The sequence below is a fragment of the Adiantum capillus-veneris genome, chromosome 21 (genome assembly GCF_014529385.1).
Source record: "Adiantum capillus-veneris isolate H3 chromosome 21, ASM1452938v2, whole genome shotgun sequence".
NCBI lineage: Eukaryota > Viridiplantae > Streptophyta > Polypodiopsida > Polypodiales > Pteridaceae > Adiantum > Adiantum capillus-veneris.
In genome coordinates this window covers 120,764,842-120,782,469 of record NC_140951.1, presented here as the reverse complement: position 1 = coordinate 120,782,469, position 17,628 = coordinate 120,764,842, and the positions used below count along the sequence as shown (strand labels likewise).

The following is a 17,628-nucleotide window of genomic DNA, read 5'->3' as shown; positions in this document are numbered from 1 at the left end:
CTTGCTACGAGGTTCTTAACTTTATTTTTCATGAACAAAAATAGGTGGATCTGTGGACATAATGCATGTTTCATATAAATAAATTGATAAAAATATGGTTGAAGCCCTATTACGACACATATGTTTAGAGTTGAGCCCATGTTAACATGTATATGCATCTAATGCATGTTCTCATATGCTATGATTAATTTGCATGTGAGTGGCCTTTGATATAAGCTCATTCTACTAGAAGTTACACATGCAGGTTAAATGTGTAGGACAACCTGGCTTATGCTCCCCCCGCCCTGTGAGAGTTGTCATCACTGATTCATGTCCTGGATGTGACGGCACGCATTTTGACATGAGCGGGACTGCATTTGGAGCAATGGCTATCAATTCTTCACTCAGCACTCGCCTTCGCAATGTAGGGATGTTGAATGTTCTTTACAAAAGGTACTTTAGTCTTGCAAGATACTTACATGGCTCCTTGTCTTCTAGCTCAAAAGTGAAGGTCACAACACTTCTTGAGCACCCTTTTTTTTTCTCAACTAACATTTGCTGTAGTGCTAAATTAAAGTAATTAAATTGCCCATATGTGGCATGCATGATTGACTAAAAAATATCACCTCTTATAAAGAACCTTCAAACAGCTATTTGAGCATTGCATTTGTCATAATTTTGGATATATGGAAGGGGTGTCCGGCCATGAGTCATTCATTAGTTCTTTGTGTGGCCTCCATCTGTATACTTAGCTTATGCCATCATGTTTGCTAGCATATGTTTCATTGTCTGCTTATGAGCGAAGCGTGCGCACATGCACGTGCACACATGCACATGTACATGTATATGTGTACCAATGTACGTGCACATACATTAAGTTTCTATGATTCTCTCTACATTTAGAATTTTTAATCTTTAATTTGTTTATTTTATTATATTGCTGGTTTTTTAAAAGGATTTAAATGAAAGAATTTGAATTACCTATATGTTTTCTTCTTATAGTGTGGATTGTGTTTATCATCACACAAGTATTGCATTCCAAGTCGACCAAGGTGCAACAAACTTTTGGTTCTGTGTCTTGGTTAAGTACGTTGCCAAAGATGGTGATGTCACAAAGGTTGAGCTTCTCCAGGTTTGTAGCAACTTGCATTAAGCACATGTCTTGTTTTGAATATATTGTAATCACAGTTGTCTCTAGAATGTGCAAGCAAGCTCAATTAAACTTACAAGCATGTTACTATGGCACACATGCCACAGGGTGCTCCAAACAGTACATGGCAACAAATGCAACGACTATGGGGAGGAAAATGGGTGTTGAATGGAGGACCGACAACCGGGCCGTTTTCAGTCAAGGTTACTACCTCAAAAGGATCCACTATTGTGGCAAACAAGGTGATCCCAAGTAATTGGCGTCCGGGATCCTTGTACAAGTCCAATGTCAACTTTGTTTAAATTGCCAAACCCTTCATCAATGCAATTATTTATTGTTTCTCAGTTTTTCAAGTTTATATTTCCATGTAGAAGCATTCTTGTGCAATGGAATGAGTTAGCTCTAAGTGAGAACTACAATGGTGTTTGATGTAATGTCTTGAGGATTTATAACGGAAAGCTATTTATGACCATCGGTACGGGCCCGTTTTATATTGAATATTTTTATTGAATTCCTTGACGCAACTAGTTTGTGAAGATATCTTCACAACCATGCCAACACCATCAAGGTCGAGAGTCGGAGGGCATCCATCTACAACACTTTTTGGCGCAATCTATATGTCTTTAGTCAATTGTCTCGTTGTTCAATTGGATCAGTTGTGATTTTGTTTTTTGAATCAATTGCAAAATATTTGATTGAACTAAGATACGACATGTTGTGGTATCTTTGAGACTGCTGAAGTTTTTGGCCATCCATTGCACAATGCAGATTGTGTGCTATATTTTCCAAAACTGTTGTATGTACATTTTGTACAGCAACGACCAGTAGAATTTTCCTCGAAGGAGACAAATGTAGCCACCCATGATATCAGCGAGAGTTGTGTCACATTCACATGGGATGAGCTGGCATTGATAGTTGAAGGGGTCGACTAACAATTAAAAAATGAGAAAGATATTTTAACAAAACAAATAGCAGAGAAAGATCCAAAAATAACACGGCTATCTATAGCAACCCAAACACCCCAAGCATCCCTAGTCCAAATGGAGAAAAGTATTCGCTTAAGCTAGGATGTTCAAAATTTGACACAGCAAGTGAATCCTCTGCATGTACAAGGGACACACATTAGTCACCTCATCTTGCATCCAGATTTGCTTTGTGAGTCACAATCGGATGTATCTTCATCTACCCAGTGTCCAATTTGCTACAAGAATTTTGATGGATGAAGTGGATTCTATACATTGACACATCTGGTCGTTACTAACACCACATGTGTTTAATTTGTTTAATGCAAAATATTAGCCCTATTCACAAGATATTCCATGAGGAATATGTTATATGTTTGGCATGGCAAATGCGTATAAAGTCAAGCAAGCCCACCAAGACAACCCTAACACAATTACAAATCTATTTTGTAACAAAGATGCAGGTTCTCATCATAACAATTAAGATTGATAGATTATGTATAATTGCTACTATGAACCATTGTATATGATCAAAACACGTTGATTACAAGTTCTTTCATAATGGTTTTTTACACAATCTTCATTCTACTCTCAAACTATATTGAATCTGTGGAGTTGTTATCTTGTTTTAAGTATGAGTGTTGTGGGTCTTCTTGTAATTCAACTTCCACATCTATTATCAGATTCTCTTCTATTTTGTCTATAGTGCATTGAAATATACCGACATAAAACCCTTCTTGTCTTCGTTTTGATAATCATACACCTAGACTGGAATTTCCTCCTCGTAGCCAAGACTTTCGATGTGATGCAATGTGCGTGCAAAACCAAGTTTCAGCAGGAAGTTTCAACATCACTCACATGCACATTTTGTACAAATGGAGCACTCTTTGTCACTTCAAGATAAATTTCACAACTTGTTACATTGTGTCAATTATTTTGGCAAACCATGTGGTTTCTTCACTAGTGTATCAATCCTCAACACCAAGTTTAAGCTGTGCGTATTACAACCATTGGAAAAAATGTGTGGAAAGCACTTTTTTATTATATTACTGGCTTTTTTATAGTTCTTTGCATTGTCCATGACTCCTTGAATGACATGTTCAGCTCCGATTTCTTTAATTACATTAATCAAGACCTCAAAAATGTATTTGCCACTCTTGATTGCATTGAAACTGTCAATCCTCTTTAAGAACGTTTCTCCTCTTGGACAAACCAACATTACATTGATACTAGTGGTCTTCTTTGAACATTAAACCAATCATCACTCACAATTGTGTATCTTGAAAGCAAAATATTCATAAGTATTATTTTGGAAACACGCTCTTTGACTCCGATGTAACATTTATCCAAGACATCATTTCATATCGTGTGATACAAAGGGCTAAAAATCATGGGCCAAACTCATCGATTTTCTTTCAAGTGTCCTTCCAATGTGATAGTCGCCTTCCAAGTCTTCTAAATAACGTTCAAGTAACCCAACGGTCCCCTAACTAACCTAGACGTGCACTAATTTACCATAAATGTGCGACTTTCAAGTTCCTTTTAGCAATTTTCTGATTATGCCTTCGTATTTTCCGTACTTTACTATGCTTCGTAGTCCAAATATGTCTACCCTCCCAGTTTCGTAGTCCAACTCTCTAATATGCACTATTGCTCATGTACGCATCTCTAGATATGCTATTTATGGTTAAAATTTGAGTTCTCATATACATTTTTAATGGAGTTTTTAACCAAGATTTATCAACATGCAATCATTTAGACATTTACTTGACTGCTAGAGTTCAAAACTACACTTTAGAACTCATAAAACAAATCAATCACTTACTGGACTTCGGATTATTAAACATTGCAACTAAAATCACTGAATAGATTTGCAAACTTTTCAATGAAAAACACTAGAATAATCTTGTAAAATGTAAATTTCCATTGAAATGCCAAAAATTATCAATGATTCAATTTCCCTTCCCAAATGCCATCAATCACGCAACTATATGCAACATTTCATTTCCAAGTATGATTTTAATGCAGATACATCTTCAAATGATCAGATTTGTTTTCAATTATGAAGCTAGCAATGCGAATAATGAAACTAGCAATACTTCTTTCTAGTATTATGAACTTGTTTGGAAATCAAGAAAAACTAACCAGTGAATTTTAACTTTTGATTTCGAGTGTTTTGCTTTCCGTCTCCGTCCGAATTCGAGCAGCGGCTCCTCTCACTTGAAAGTGAGTCACTCCACAATAGGATTTTGAATTTACTTTCCAAATTTCTCTCTCTTTCTCTCTCTACTCCAGCCAAAGGGGTCTCCTTCCCTCGCTCTCGGCTATTGCTCGCTACAAGGATTCATGCTCTCTCTAACTCTTGAACTCCATACACACAATGACTTGTTGCAATCAATCTCTACTATGCTTTGCGCTACAGGCATGCAACCCTCTCTTTCGTTCTCTCTCTATGTCTCTACACACAGGTAATCGCCATCCTTGTCAGGGGCCTCGGCCACCTCAGTTCTCTCACTTAATGTCTCTTTCTTTCTCTTACACTGACGCTACACATACACACACACACAGTTCGCACAGGCTGCCTACCACACACACACACACACACACACACACACACACACACACACACACACAAAGGAAGGAACTCATGTTCTCTCTCTCTCTTTCTTTCTTTCTCGGCTCCAACCTGATGAAGTGATATCTCTCTCTCTTTCTCTCTCTCTATCTATTTCTGAACTGCAGCGCTACCCTCCTTCCTGGCTTGCGTCATGATCACGCTCCTCCTCTCTCTTCTTGCAGCCCCCGCCATGCAACCATTTCGGGCCCTACTCTCCTCTTTGGCAACTTGCGGTGCTTCTAATCGAGACACACACAGCAAGGTCGCCCTCTTCTCAGCTTGCAGCCCTCTACTGGTCCGCGACCTCTGCACACGTAATGAGCAAACAGCAGCCCTACTCAGCTCTCACCCTTCCATGGCCACCCCACTCTCGGTTCTACCTCGCGACCTCTGCAGGCGACCCTCTCTCTAACTATGCCCTGCAGCGCTTTCTCTCCCTCTTAGTTTGTCTGTGTAGCGACCTATACTATGCAGGCAGCAAGTAATACACACAGACACACAATCAAGCAAATGGATACACACACACAGTCAAGCGAAATCTCTCTCTCTCTCTTACTTTCTTTCACTAAAAAACAACGCTAAAACTCTCTCTCTTTCTCTCTCTCTCTCTCTCTCTCTCTCTCTCTCTCTCTCTCTCTCTCTCTCTCTCTCTCTCTCTCTCTTTGTATCGTATACTGCAGCGCTCACCATGCTCTCCCTCTAGCAAGAAAGAGTAGCTCTCCAACCGCTTCTTGCTCTCACGACTCCCCACTTCCCTCTCTGGCGACCCCACCTCTCCAACTGCCCTCGTAGCTTCTCTGGAAAAAAAAACGTTTTTTTTCAAATTCATTTTTTAATGACTTCTCATCATAAAAGCCTATTCTCACCTTTGCTCTCAAAATCATGTCCATGCAACCTCGACTAGGCTTCTTTCGACTCAGCCCCTCTTGGCGGTCCCCAAACTTTCTCGCTTCCCATGTTGCTCGCAATTCTTGGCTATTTCCTAAACTACTGCACTCGGCCCCTCTCAACTTCTTCTCATCTTGAGTTCAACTCTCGTCCGCTAGATCTTTAAGGTCTCTTGGGATAGTTTCCTAGGACGTTAAAACTCTTTTCTTCTCTCACTTCGATTCACTGCAGAACAGGGCTCGCCTTTCCTCTAATTTTCAACCCACTCGGCAAAGAAACGTAAAACCCTTCTTCACGGCTCGTCTCTCTCTGTCTCTCTCGTTATCTGCCCAAAACAAAGTTGGCTTCTTTCACTTTCTCTCTCCTTAAACTTCATACTCAGTAACCTTGCAGGCCTCTCTCTCAATATCGCGCTTACGCTTGACACTTTAATTATAAGCTTTCCACAAAACAATGACCAATCATTCAAATTTCAATGACATTTATATGCAACAGTCATAAAATCATACTAAACAAGCATTATGATGCAGTGATTTACATACATATGCTCCTAATATGCCCATGCAGGTTCCCAAATTAATGTCAAAAGTTGACAATTTTGTTGTAGATTGATGGGTCTACATTCCCCCCACACTAAAATTTGAAGTCGTCCTCGATGAAAAAGTAAATAACTTGGACATTGCCAAAAATCTTTTTGACTTGTTGCAACTCCCCAGCTTGGCAGCTACACTTTAAAAAATTAACTGGCTCCCCTCCTTAACTGCGAACGCCCTCGTGAGCATAAAATCTGAAACACATGACACTAACACCAGTAGTCTGTCCATTTTTACTTGATTTAAAACAAGGATTTGTTTCAACAATAAAACCCTTAATCAGTCAGTCAGTGACAACTCCCCCTAAAGGAATCCCATCGTGGTCGCCAGATTAGACTACACTCCCCCTAAAGGACTGTAGTTATCCTACTCCTAATTTTTATGGGTTTTTGTTTTGTTTTGTTTTTGTTGTTGTTTTTTTCTTTTTAGTGTTTTGTTTTCAATAAAACCAAAGAAATCAAGCATGAAAGAAATGATTCTTTTTGGATTTTGTGAAACTTTTTAATTTTTTTGTGTTTTTGTGGTTTTGTTTTTTTTTAAAGCCTCTCGCTACATATGACGGAATAGTGCAGGTGCATTGGCTAAGCCAAAAGGTGCTGCACGCTGAAGACCCCCTCCATAGGGTAAAGCCTAGCCATATTGGATTGTCGCATGCTGTCTAGGCAATAATACATGATATAATCCCCTAGGTAAACCCAAGGGTACCCCCTCATCCTCATCATCAAGAGTAATAAACTCCAAATCTTCGAGGGGGTCAACCATGATGTCCTCATCTAAGACGGGAAACATCTCCATGAATGCTATAGGGTCATTTTCACAAAAATACCCGAAGAGCGTAATCAAAAACCGTAAATAGTTCCAATCATGCACCTCTAAGTCAAAACCCATGGCCCACCATCGTAATAGCCATTCTACTTCATATATATCATCAATTATGCACACAATAGTCTCTATGCCTAACCCACAGACGAAAGGTCTAAACACAGCAAACAAATAGTCTAGAGATGTTTCCATGACTCACCAAGTAGATGGACTGGAATGGGTGTGGTGGTGGACGAGGCGATAATCCCTACCATAGAATAACCATTGTTAACACTCATTCCAAAGCAAGTATGAAATAAACAAACTGCTACTACAACTACAACCCCCCTTTTTTTTTAATGGTTTTACCCTTATGTCATTTTTTTATTTTTTTATTTTTTCCTTTTTTAATAGAAAACTAAGTGAAATACTGTTTCACTCTTAGACCATTGACTTTAAAAGGATCTAAAGCTTTGTCAATGTCCTAAACTAACAAGGACCCGTTAGTGAAGGTTCGAAGTACGTTAAAAGGACCTAACTATCGTATCTGAAGTTTCCCAGGAAATTTATAGTAACGGCTATCATAAATTAACACCTTATCATCTTTTTTAAATTTCCGAACTTTAATATGGCGATCATGCCAAGCTTTACGTCGCTTTTGCATAGCCTCAAGACTTTGTAAGGCTAGCAAGCGCATCTCGTCGAGTTTAGTCAAGGTAAAGAGCCTATCTTTTAAAGATTCCTCCTCACCAAGTCTAGTAGATAAGGCAACCCTTAAGGTTGGAATCTCCTTTTCGATTGAGAATATGGATTCAACACCATAAACTAAAGTGAAGGGTGTATTTTGTGTTGTTACCTTAAAAGTGGTGCGATAAGCCCATAATGCTTCTGGTAATCGTTCATCCCAATCACGGCGATTATCGACTACCGTTTTTGTTAAAATGTTACCGAGAATTCTGTTGGTAACTTCCACTTGCCCATTTGCACGTGGATAATAAGGTGTAGACTTTCGATGTTTAATTTTATAGAGCTCGGTCAATTCCCTAATAGTGTCATTGAGGAAATGAGATCCTCGATCGCTAACCAGCTCGAATGGACAGCCAAATCTTGTAATGATATCCTCATAGAGGAACTTAGCCACATCTAAGGCTCTATCAATTTTCAGAGGTTTAGCTTCAACCCACTTGGTAGCATAGTCTGTGCAGACCAAAATATATCGATTAGAACGATATCGGGATGGAGGATCTATAGGTCCTACAAAATCTATTCCCCATTTCTCAAATGGTTTCAAAGCTAGTATTGGTGTTAACGGCGTTGCATATTGAGCAGTGGGTCGACCCACTCGCTGACATTTATCACACTTTTTACAATGTGCAAAGAAGTCCTTATAAACAGTCGGCCACCAATATCCTGTCATCAATACTTTTCTTGCAGTCAATTCCCCTGCAAAATGGCCTCCACAAGGCTCATCATGTAATGCCTTTAGCATTTGATAAATCTCATCCTCTCTTAAGCATCGTCTATAGGTTGTTCACGATGAAAATAGCGATATAAGAAACCCCCCATTAATGAATAATGACGGGCTTGAAGAAGTAGTTTCTTCTTTTCATGCTTAGTCGCTTTATGAGGATATTCAGATGTGCTAAGGAAGTTAGCTATATTGGCATACCAAGGTAGCTCACTTTCGACCAAAAACAGGTTAGCATCGGGTAAGTCATCATCAACTCCCCTCTCTACATCATCAGTGAGTAATCTAGAAAGATGGTCAGCTAACACATGCGACTTGCCTGGTCGTACAACTACCTCAAAGTCAAATTCTTGTAAAAGTAACATCCATCGGATCACTCTCCCAAAAATATCTGGTTTATTTAACAAGTATTTCAATGCGGCATGATCCACATAAAATACAAAATGATTTCCCAATAGATAATGTCGAAATTTATCGACAGAGAAAACCATAGACAAGCATTCTTTTTCGGTTGTAGTGTAATTATGCTCAGGGTAGCTTAAGATCCTACTAGCATAATAGATTGGATGATCAACCTTCTTATCATCAGCTTGACATAATACAACCCCAACTGCTGTATGTGATGCATCAGCATGGATATGAAATTCTTTTGTCCAATCAGGACTCACTAGAATTGACGCTTTTATCAACCGGTCTTTAATGTCCTCAAATGCAACTTGACATTTGTCAGTCCACACATAACCCATATCCTTTTTCAGTAAATTTTTCAGAGGTCCCACAATTGAAGCAAAGTTCAAAATGAACCTCCTATATAATTTGCATGCCCGAGAAATCCTCGCAGTTGACGAATATTCTGAGGTACTGGCAAATCTTTGATTTTACTAACCTTACTCTCATCTACCGTAATGCCATCCCGAGAGACAACATGCCCCAATAGTATCCCTTTGGTTATCCCAAAGACACACTTCTCAGGGTTTAAAGAAATGCCCATTTCAATGCTACGTTCAAACACTAAGGACAATTTTTCAGGCATATCCTCTTCAGTTCCTTGCACTGAAAAATCATCTAAGAAAATCTCCATCCATTTTTGTAGAAAATCTTGATAAGCTGCAATCATAACACGTTGGAATGTGGCCGGGGCATTACATATCCCAAATGGCATAACCCGATAAGCAAATGTTCCCCATTCAGTAGTAAAAGTAGTTTTTGACTGATCATCTTCATGTATTTGAATCTGATTATAGCCACTGAACCCATCCATAAAGGAATAAAGGGCATACCCGACAACATGATCTAAAACTTGATCGGTAAAGGGCAAAGGGAAATGATCTTTCTTAGTTTTCCCATTGAGTTTTCTATAGTCTACACAGATATGGATTTTCTTATTTTTCTTGGGTACTACCACAATTGGGGAAACCCAATCACTGTAAGCAACCGCATAGATAAATCCCACCTCCAAGAGTTTCATTATTTCTGCCTTAACCAATTCAGCATAAATAGGATTGGTGCGACGTTGACGTTGACAAATAGGTCGAGCCCCATGTTCTAAATCGATATAGTGTTGACATAGCTCAGGCTTCACTCCTCGTAAGTCTTTATACGACCATGCAAAAGCATGTTGATACTTTGTAAGTACTTCTTTGAACGCTCCAAAACTTCTCCTTTTAATTGGCTTCCCAATGTCAAAAATTTTCCTTTTGACACATCCCATTGAACAATTGAATTATCTTTCGATAATACAAAGGAAGATTGTGTTCGTGGCATAGCCCTGATTAGAGGATGTTTGTCCTCCTTATAAACAACATTTTCAAGTAAATTGTGCTTATTTATAAGAGATTCAGACTCTTCCTTTTTAGTCTTTGTATCACCCATAACAGCCACCGATTGTGTCCCATGGTAGGGTACAATCGCAGTTTCATAACTCTTTGTTGGCAAGCCCTCTATATTTACCATATAGGTATCTAGTGTTACTTCAGACATGAAAGAGCTCTTAGTCTAGAATTCTGAGACGTCAGTGGTTCCATATTCCTCTGGCTGTTCTTCCATACCTTCCTGTTCATAATTATTAATAATCTTCTCATTGCTTCAATAATTCTTTGCTATGCTTAGCCTCTAAAATAGCTTGGCCTTTTTCTCTTTCTAGTCGGGCTATTTTTTGTAGCACTTGAGCCATAGCTTCATCTGCTAACTCACTCTCTTTTAATAATTGTTCCCAGATAGCGTTTACTTCTACTAATGCACTGGACTGTCCTTCAGACTTATCCGTACTCTTTAAGTCATCCTCCAGAGATATATTAAAACAATTTGCCAAACACTCATCTGAGGTGGACATCCATTGTGCAATGTCCTTATCAGAATCATCACCCGAAGAATAATTGACTTCATATTCACCCATTCCTAGGTGACGGGCATAATTACCAACACTCTCTGATGTGGAGATTGTCCCAGTGGAATCATCCTCTATCCGCATATGGTAACCATTGTGCAGAAATCGAGAATATTTATCCGTATCTAATGAGAAGCGTTGTTTAATTGCTTCTTCCTCCTTTGATTTATTGCCACTATAATCTGTGTTGTCTTCTGTTTCTGACACAGTAGATTTTTTATACTCCCTCAAAAATTCTTTAGAGACAACTCGCAATTCTACTCTATCGTCTCGCGAGGACCAATAGTGATCACTCCTTTGTGCCAACTTTGCACACACCTGGCTTGAACAAGCCAAGGTCGTCCTAACAATATTGGGAAAGAGGCTCCATATGAATGTGGTATGACTATCAAGTAGCTCACATGAAATTCAAGTTCTGCCACTATGGTCTTGATCCCTTGTAAAATCCCTAAGGGTTTTACACGTTGTTGATCAGCCAAGCGTAGAATAATGTTCGTAGGTTCCACTTGTTTCAATCCCAACTCCCCCATAGTTTGCTCAGTCATTAAACTGACTGCTGCTCCACCATCTAATTGCACTCCCGTCACACTATGGATTCCTATTTCCAAGGAAATAGTAGGCGCTTCTAGATCCATAAACATATCTACTACTTGAACTCCTTTTTCTTTAATTGGCTCTGTCATTTTAGAGCTTCTTCTCTTCCCTCTCCTATGTACGACCTTATGATATAATTGCTTCTTACAAAGAGGAGATATCTCTACTAAAGTGGTCAAGTCCAATGATATTTTACAATCTTTCATAGACTCCCATAAATTAAAGGTATCTGGTACACTCTTTCTGTGAACTATAGATGTTTGTAATCTTTCTGGAAAAGGTGCTATACCTTTTGTAATTTCTTCCTTTCCTTGTAGATTAAAAGCAATCGGTGATTCATCCGCAGAATGATCCTCTGATGCTTCTTCAAGAGATTCTACGAACTCTTTTATAGAAGAGTTATCAACTTTCTTATTCACATTTGGGACAATAAACCCTTTATCATGGTCCATCTTTTGAGATCGAGTAACTACCCCAACCATCACCTGTTCTTTAGCAAAAGTCACTCTCCTTGCTTTTCGTTTACGAGCGAATGCATCTTGCACTTGTTCAACCTCTACTAAATTGGCAGAAGTACTAGGACCCTCATCGACCTTCTGTTTCCCTTTGTCATTTTTCAATGAAGTTACCCGTTTTGGGCATACATCTTCATAATGACCCTCCTCGCTACAAATGCGACATAATGGTATATAATCTTGATTTTTTTGAGGATTAGGGCAATAGGGAGCTATATGCCCTTCCCGTTGACAATTATAGCATACCACAGGGCTAGTTGGCCCCATATTTGGGTTAGTGTATCGAAAATTATTCCGGAGAAATGGAGGTCTATACGGAGAATTTCTCCTCATTTGTCCTTGTAACCTTGGCGTAGGTGGTATCCCCTGTGTGGGTAACCCTTGCCTTTCTTGTTGTAATTGCTGCTAATATGTTTCAGGCAGGCCCCTTTGCATAAAAGGTTGAGGTGGTGGACCTATCTCGTAAGTCATATTGCTCCTATCCATAAAGTTATAATTAGTTTGCATAGCCTTTGCTTGTCGGCGTTCATACGCTTGCTTTACAAAGCAATTGTCTTCCACATGATTGTTTTTTAGACAAAAGGTACAAAACAATGTACGTACTTGGTCTGGCACTACCCTTGATGCGGTTGGACATTCAGTTGCCAAATGGCCGTAACCGTTGCACTTCCCACACCACACATTGGATCTCATTGGAGGTGCACCCATAGACGGGTCTGCTGCTTGTTGAGCTATAGCATATACTTCTTTCGTTTGAGGTCTTAAAGCACTCAAAATTTCTTCTTTTAATTTTCCAACTGTGATTGTCATTAATTGGACTACCCTCTCTTCTGTGAGAGCTGGTGGGGGTGGTGTACCAGTCTGCAGCATGTATGCTGGAGCTGTCATATATGGATTTGGAGTATAATAAGGAGTTTGATTTGTATTTACCACCACTTGTGGTGGTGTACCTCCATAACTAGATACAGGATCTTGAGTTCGTGGAATCGGTATAGTGGGAGAAGTAACCATACTAGGTCCACTAAACAATTCTCTTCTCCTCTGTTGGCTTAATTGCACCTCTTCCCAATTTCTAGCTTCTTGTTTAGCAGCTGTTAAGTCTGCCGGTCTTCTTAAACTCACATATTGTTGAGCGTTCGGATCTCGCAAGCCATCTACAAGCCTACACTTTTGAGTATCCTCATTGGGTTCCGTATTTACCATCTTTCTTACTATTGTCTCTATCCTTTGGATGTAATGATCAATGCTTTCGTTGATCCCCTGCTGAAGATAGTCTAGCTGTTGAGCGAGTCTATCTTGGAATCCCTGAAGGCGAAACTTTGCTAAAAATGCTGTTGTCAGCTCAGGGTAAGTAGCCCTATTTGTTGCTGGTACATTACCATACCAACTGGCAGCTTCATCCTTAAATGTAGCTGGAAAAATATGTAGTTTTTGATCATTATCCACAATTTCGTTTGCTACACATGTTACTTCAAATTTTTGAAGATGAGCATCCGGGTCTTCATCCCAGAGTCCTGCAAACTGTGTAAAGTCTGCCAATCGTATCGTAGCTCATGCTACAAGAACTGCCATCTGTTCTAACGGATTTTCAAAGAGTGGGTCTTCCCAAAAATTTAGTACTTGTGGTCTGGGTAAAGCAAATAAATTTCTCAACCCGAGCTCTTGACACTGGTCTAAATTAAACGGTTGGTCAACTATTTCTCTCTCTGGTGTGGGTTGGCTTGGCCCACTAATCTACCTTCTCTTAATCCCTCAATAAGTACTCCTGGTACTTGTTCTAAAAGTAACGCGTTAACGCGCTCGAGTTGATTGGCAAGATCTTGACCAATTCTCTCCTCTCACCTCTTTCTACGTGCTTCTCTAGCCCTATTTTGGTCTCCTCCTCTACTAGAATCTGCTCCACTCATACGATGCACACAATCGTGTAACTCCTCTCGATACTAATCCTTCAATGTAGCGTATACCACTGCTAGGATTTCACGCTCAATCTTTATATTATCCTCTCCAGTTTCTATAAGCGACTTTAGTAACTGATTTACTAAGGGTCGTAAAAGAGGTTTTATTTTGCTCCTGTGTGCTATTTTAACAATAATTTGTCTTAGATTTTTTCTCTTTACTATAACCGTTAATCTTGTGTTTCCAATCACACAAGGTGGATGTGGAACACGACAACAGTACTGACAATGAGTCCTCCTGCTTCTCTCTGTTTGTAGTTGACTTAGTGACCCTACAGAGTTAGTCGACACAATGTTTTGGGGTTCGAAATCCCAATTTTTATACTCTTGGAGCCACTCGACGTTAGGCCGTAGTTTTCCAAGCATACTTTATAGTTACTTGCTTCTACAAAAGCCACTCAGACGCCGATTTCTCTTCTAGCTCAAGGATGTCCCTATGCTCTTTAATCATGTAAGGGTCCAACTCTCTAGGAACCCCACTCCCTAATGCTAAGTACTTCCTAAAATCGCTAAATGCTAGCGGCCTTTCTTTTGGAATCGAGTACCTTTCACAATGGTAGCCACCTCCTGAATCGAATTCTATTGTCTTATAGTATATTACGTCCACTAATCTCCAGTGGGCGATCAGCTGAATTGCTGCGTATGTGTCTAAGTGCGTTAAGGGTTTTTGCACAGGATCACTAGGGGTGTTAACGATTATTTCCGAGGTTTCTAACTGCTGAGTATCTATGTTTAGGGCCCTTTCCGGCTCAGTGTACTCATGTACACACTCTCCTTCTTCCCCTAATGCACTACATAGCCAGCCTATGTATAGGCCTTTATAAGTGTACTCTACCGCGCTTGTGGCTCCTAAAAGCTTGTCAATTATTTTCCACTTAATGAGATCAGGCAAATTGCTGACCCATTCTAACGACATAGAACCCTTGACTATAGTCGTATTACTTTGAGTATGGAAACTCAACTTATTGAAATTTGATCGAATCTCCCTTTCAATTGGAGAATTCTAAGTGTCCACGGACACCTGTGTACTATTTTTGATTTGATTGTCGCTCACACGAAACAACCACGGCTCTTTAAGTCCAAGGACCCCGCGAGAATGTTTACGTGTGCTCTCACTCTCTAACCTAGACTAAACAACTCTTCATCTCACTCTAGGTCTCTAAGTCAAATCAGGGAACGATCAGCATGCAAAGTCTATGCACCGGGAAACCCCGTAGCTAAAGTAGCTAGCCGAATTCCCTGCGGACGCACCAAATGAACGTCGCCTTCCAAGTCTTCTAAATAACGTTCAAGTAACCCAACGGTCCCCTAACTAACCTAGACGTGCACTAATTTACCATAAAGGTGCGACTTTCAAGTTCCTTTTAGCAATTTTCTGACTATGCCTTCGTATTTTTAGTACTTTACTATGCTTCGTAGTCCAAATATGTCTACCATCCCAGTTTCGTAGTCCAACTCTCTAATATGCACTATTGCTCATGTACGCATCTCTAGATATGCTATTTGTGGTTAAAATTTGAGTTCTCATATACATTTTTAATGGAGTTTTTAACCAAGATTTATCAACATGCAATCATTTGGACATTTACTTGACTGCTAGAGTTCAAAACTACACTTCAAAACTCACAAAACAAATCAATCACTTACTGGACTTCAGATTATTAAACATTGCAACTAAAATCACTGAATAGATTTGCAAACTTTTCAATGAAAAACACCATAATAATCTTGTAAAATGTAAATTTCCATTGAAATGCCAAGAAATGTCAATGATTCAACTTCCCTTCCCAAATGCCATCAATCACGCAACTATATGCAACATTTCATTTCCAAGTATGATTTTAATGCAGATACATCTTCAAATGATCAGATTTGTTTTCAATTATGAAGATAGCAATGCGAATAATGAAACTAGCAATACTTCTTTCTAGTATTATGAACTTGTTTGGAAATCTAGAAAAACTAACCAGTGAATTTTAACTTTTGATTTCGAGTGCTTTGCTTTCCGTCTCCGTCCGAATTCGAGCAGCGGCTCCTCTCACTTGAAAGTGAGTCACTCCGCAACAGTATTTTGAATTTACTTTCCAAAATTCTCTCTCTTTCTCTCTCTACTCCAGCCAAAGGGGTCTCCTTCCCTCGCTCTCGGCTATTGCTCGCTACAAGGATTCATTCTCTCTCTAACTCTTGAACTCCATGCACACAATGACTTGTTGCAATCAATCTCTACTATGCTTTGCACTACAGGCAGGCAACCCTCTCTTTCGTTCTCTCTCTATGTCTCTACACACAGGTTATCTCCATCCTTGTCAGAGGCCTCGGCCACCTCAGTTCTCTCACTTAGTGTATCTTTCTTTCTCTTACACTGACGCTACACACACACACACACACACACACACACACAGTTCGCACAGGTTGCCTATGACACACACACACAGAGGAAGGAACTCATGTTCTCTCTCTCTTTCTTTCTTTCTCGGCTCCAACCTGATGAAGTGATCTCTCTCTCTCTATTTCTGAATTGCAGCGCTACCCTCCTTCCTGGCTTGCCTCATGATCACGCTCCTCCTCTCTCTTCTTGCAGCCCCCACCATGCAACCATTTCGGGCCCTACTCTCCTCTTTGACAACTTGCGGTGCTTCTAATCGAGACACACACAGCAAGGTCGCCCTCTTCTCGTCTTGCAACCCTCTACTGGTCCGCGACCTCTGCACACGTAATGAGCAAACAGCAGCCCTACTCAGCTCTCACCCTTCCATGGCCACCCCACTCTCGGTTCTTCCTCGCGACCTCTGCAGGCGACCCTCTCTCTAACTATGCCCTGCAGCGCTTTCTCTCCCTCTCAGTTTCTCTGTGTAGCAACCTATACTATGCAGGCAGCAAGTAATACACATAGACACACAATCACGCAAATGGATACACACACAGAGTCAAGCGAAATCTCTCTCTCTCTCTCCTACTTTCTCTCACTAAAAACCAGCGCTAAAACTCTCTCTCTCTCTCTCTCTCTCTCTCTCTCTCTCTCTCTCTCTCTCTCTCTCTTTGTATCGTATACTGCAGCGCTCACCATGCTCTCCCTCTAGCAAGAAAGAGTAGCTCTCCAACCGCTTCTTGCTCTCACGACTCCCCACTTCCCTCTCTGGCGACCCCACCTCTCCAACTGCCCTCGTAGCTTCTCTGGAAAAAAAAATGTTTTTTTTCAAATTCATTTTTTAATGACTTCTCATCATAAAAGCCTATTCTCACCTTTGCTCTCGAAATCATGTCCATGCAACCTCGACTCGGCTTCTTTCGACTCAGCCCCTCTTGGCGGTCTCCAAACTTTCTCGCTTCTCATGTTGCTCGCAATTCTTGGCTATTTCCTAAACTACTGCACTCGGCCCCGCTCGACTTCTTCTCATCTTGAGTTCAACTCTCGTCCGCTAGATCTTTAAGGTCTCTTGGGATAGTTTCCTAGGACGTTAAAACTCTTTTCTTCTCTCACTTCGATTCACTGCAGAACAGGGCTCGCCTTTCCTCTAATTTTCAACCCACTCAGCAAAGAAACCTAAAACCCTTCTTCACGGCTCGTCTGTCTCTCTCTCTCTCTCTCTCTCTCTCGTTATCTGCCCAAAACAAAGTTGGCTTCTTTCACTTTCTCTCTCTTTAAACTTCATACTGAGTAACCTTGCGGGCCTCTCTCTCAATATCGCGCTTACGCTTGACACTTTAATTATAAGATTC

General features: G+C 40.2%; 1 protein-coding gene and 2 pseudogenes across 1 annotated transcript in view; 1 reads left to right on the top strand and 2 right to left on the bottom strand.

Moving 5' to 3' along the window:
* The window catches only part of LOC147431631 (putative expansin-B2), a 3,505-nt gene extending 2,074 nt beyond the window's left edge, over positions 1-1,431 (top strand). Inside the window, exons 2-5 of the mRNA XM_086493695.1 lie at positions 1-11; positions 245-432; positions 982-1,111; positions 1,237-1,431. The exon at positions 1-11 is cut by the window's left edge and continues 99 nt beyond it. Coding sequence (XP_086349821.1) covers positions 1-11; positions 245-432; positions 982-1,111; positions 1,237-1,431 — 524 coding nt within the window. The remainder of the gene's footprint in view (positions 12-244; positions 433-981; positions 1,112-1,236) is intronic.
* Positions 1,432-10,535: 9,104 nt separating this feature from the next.
* Positions 10,536-11,527, bottom strand: LOC147431630 (uncharacterized; annotated as a pseudogene).
* An 831-nt stretch (positions 11,528-12,358) lies between these two features.
* On the bottom strand, positions 12,359-13,525 carry LOC147431629 (uncharacterized; annotated as a pseudogene).
* Between the last annotated feature and the right edge of the window lie 4,103 nt (positions 13,526-17,628).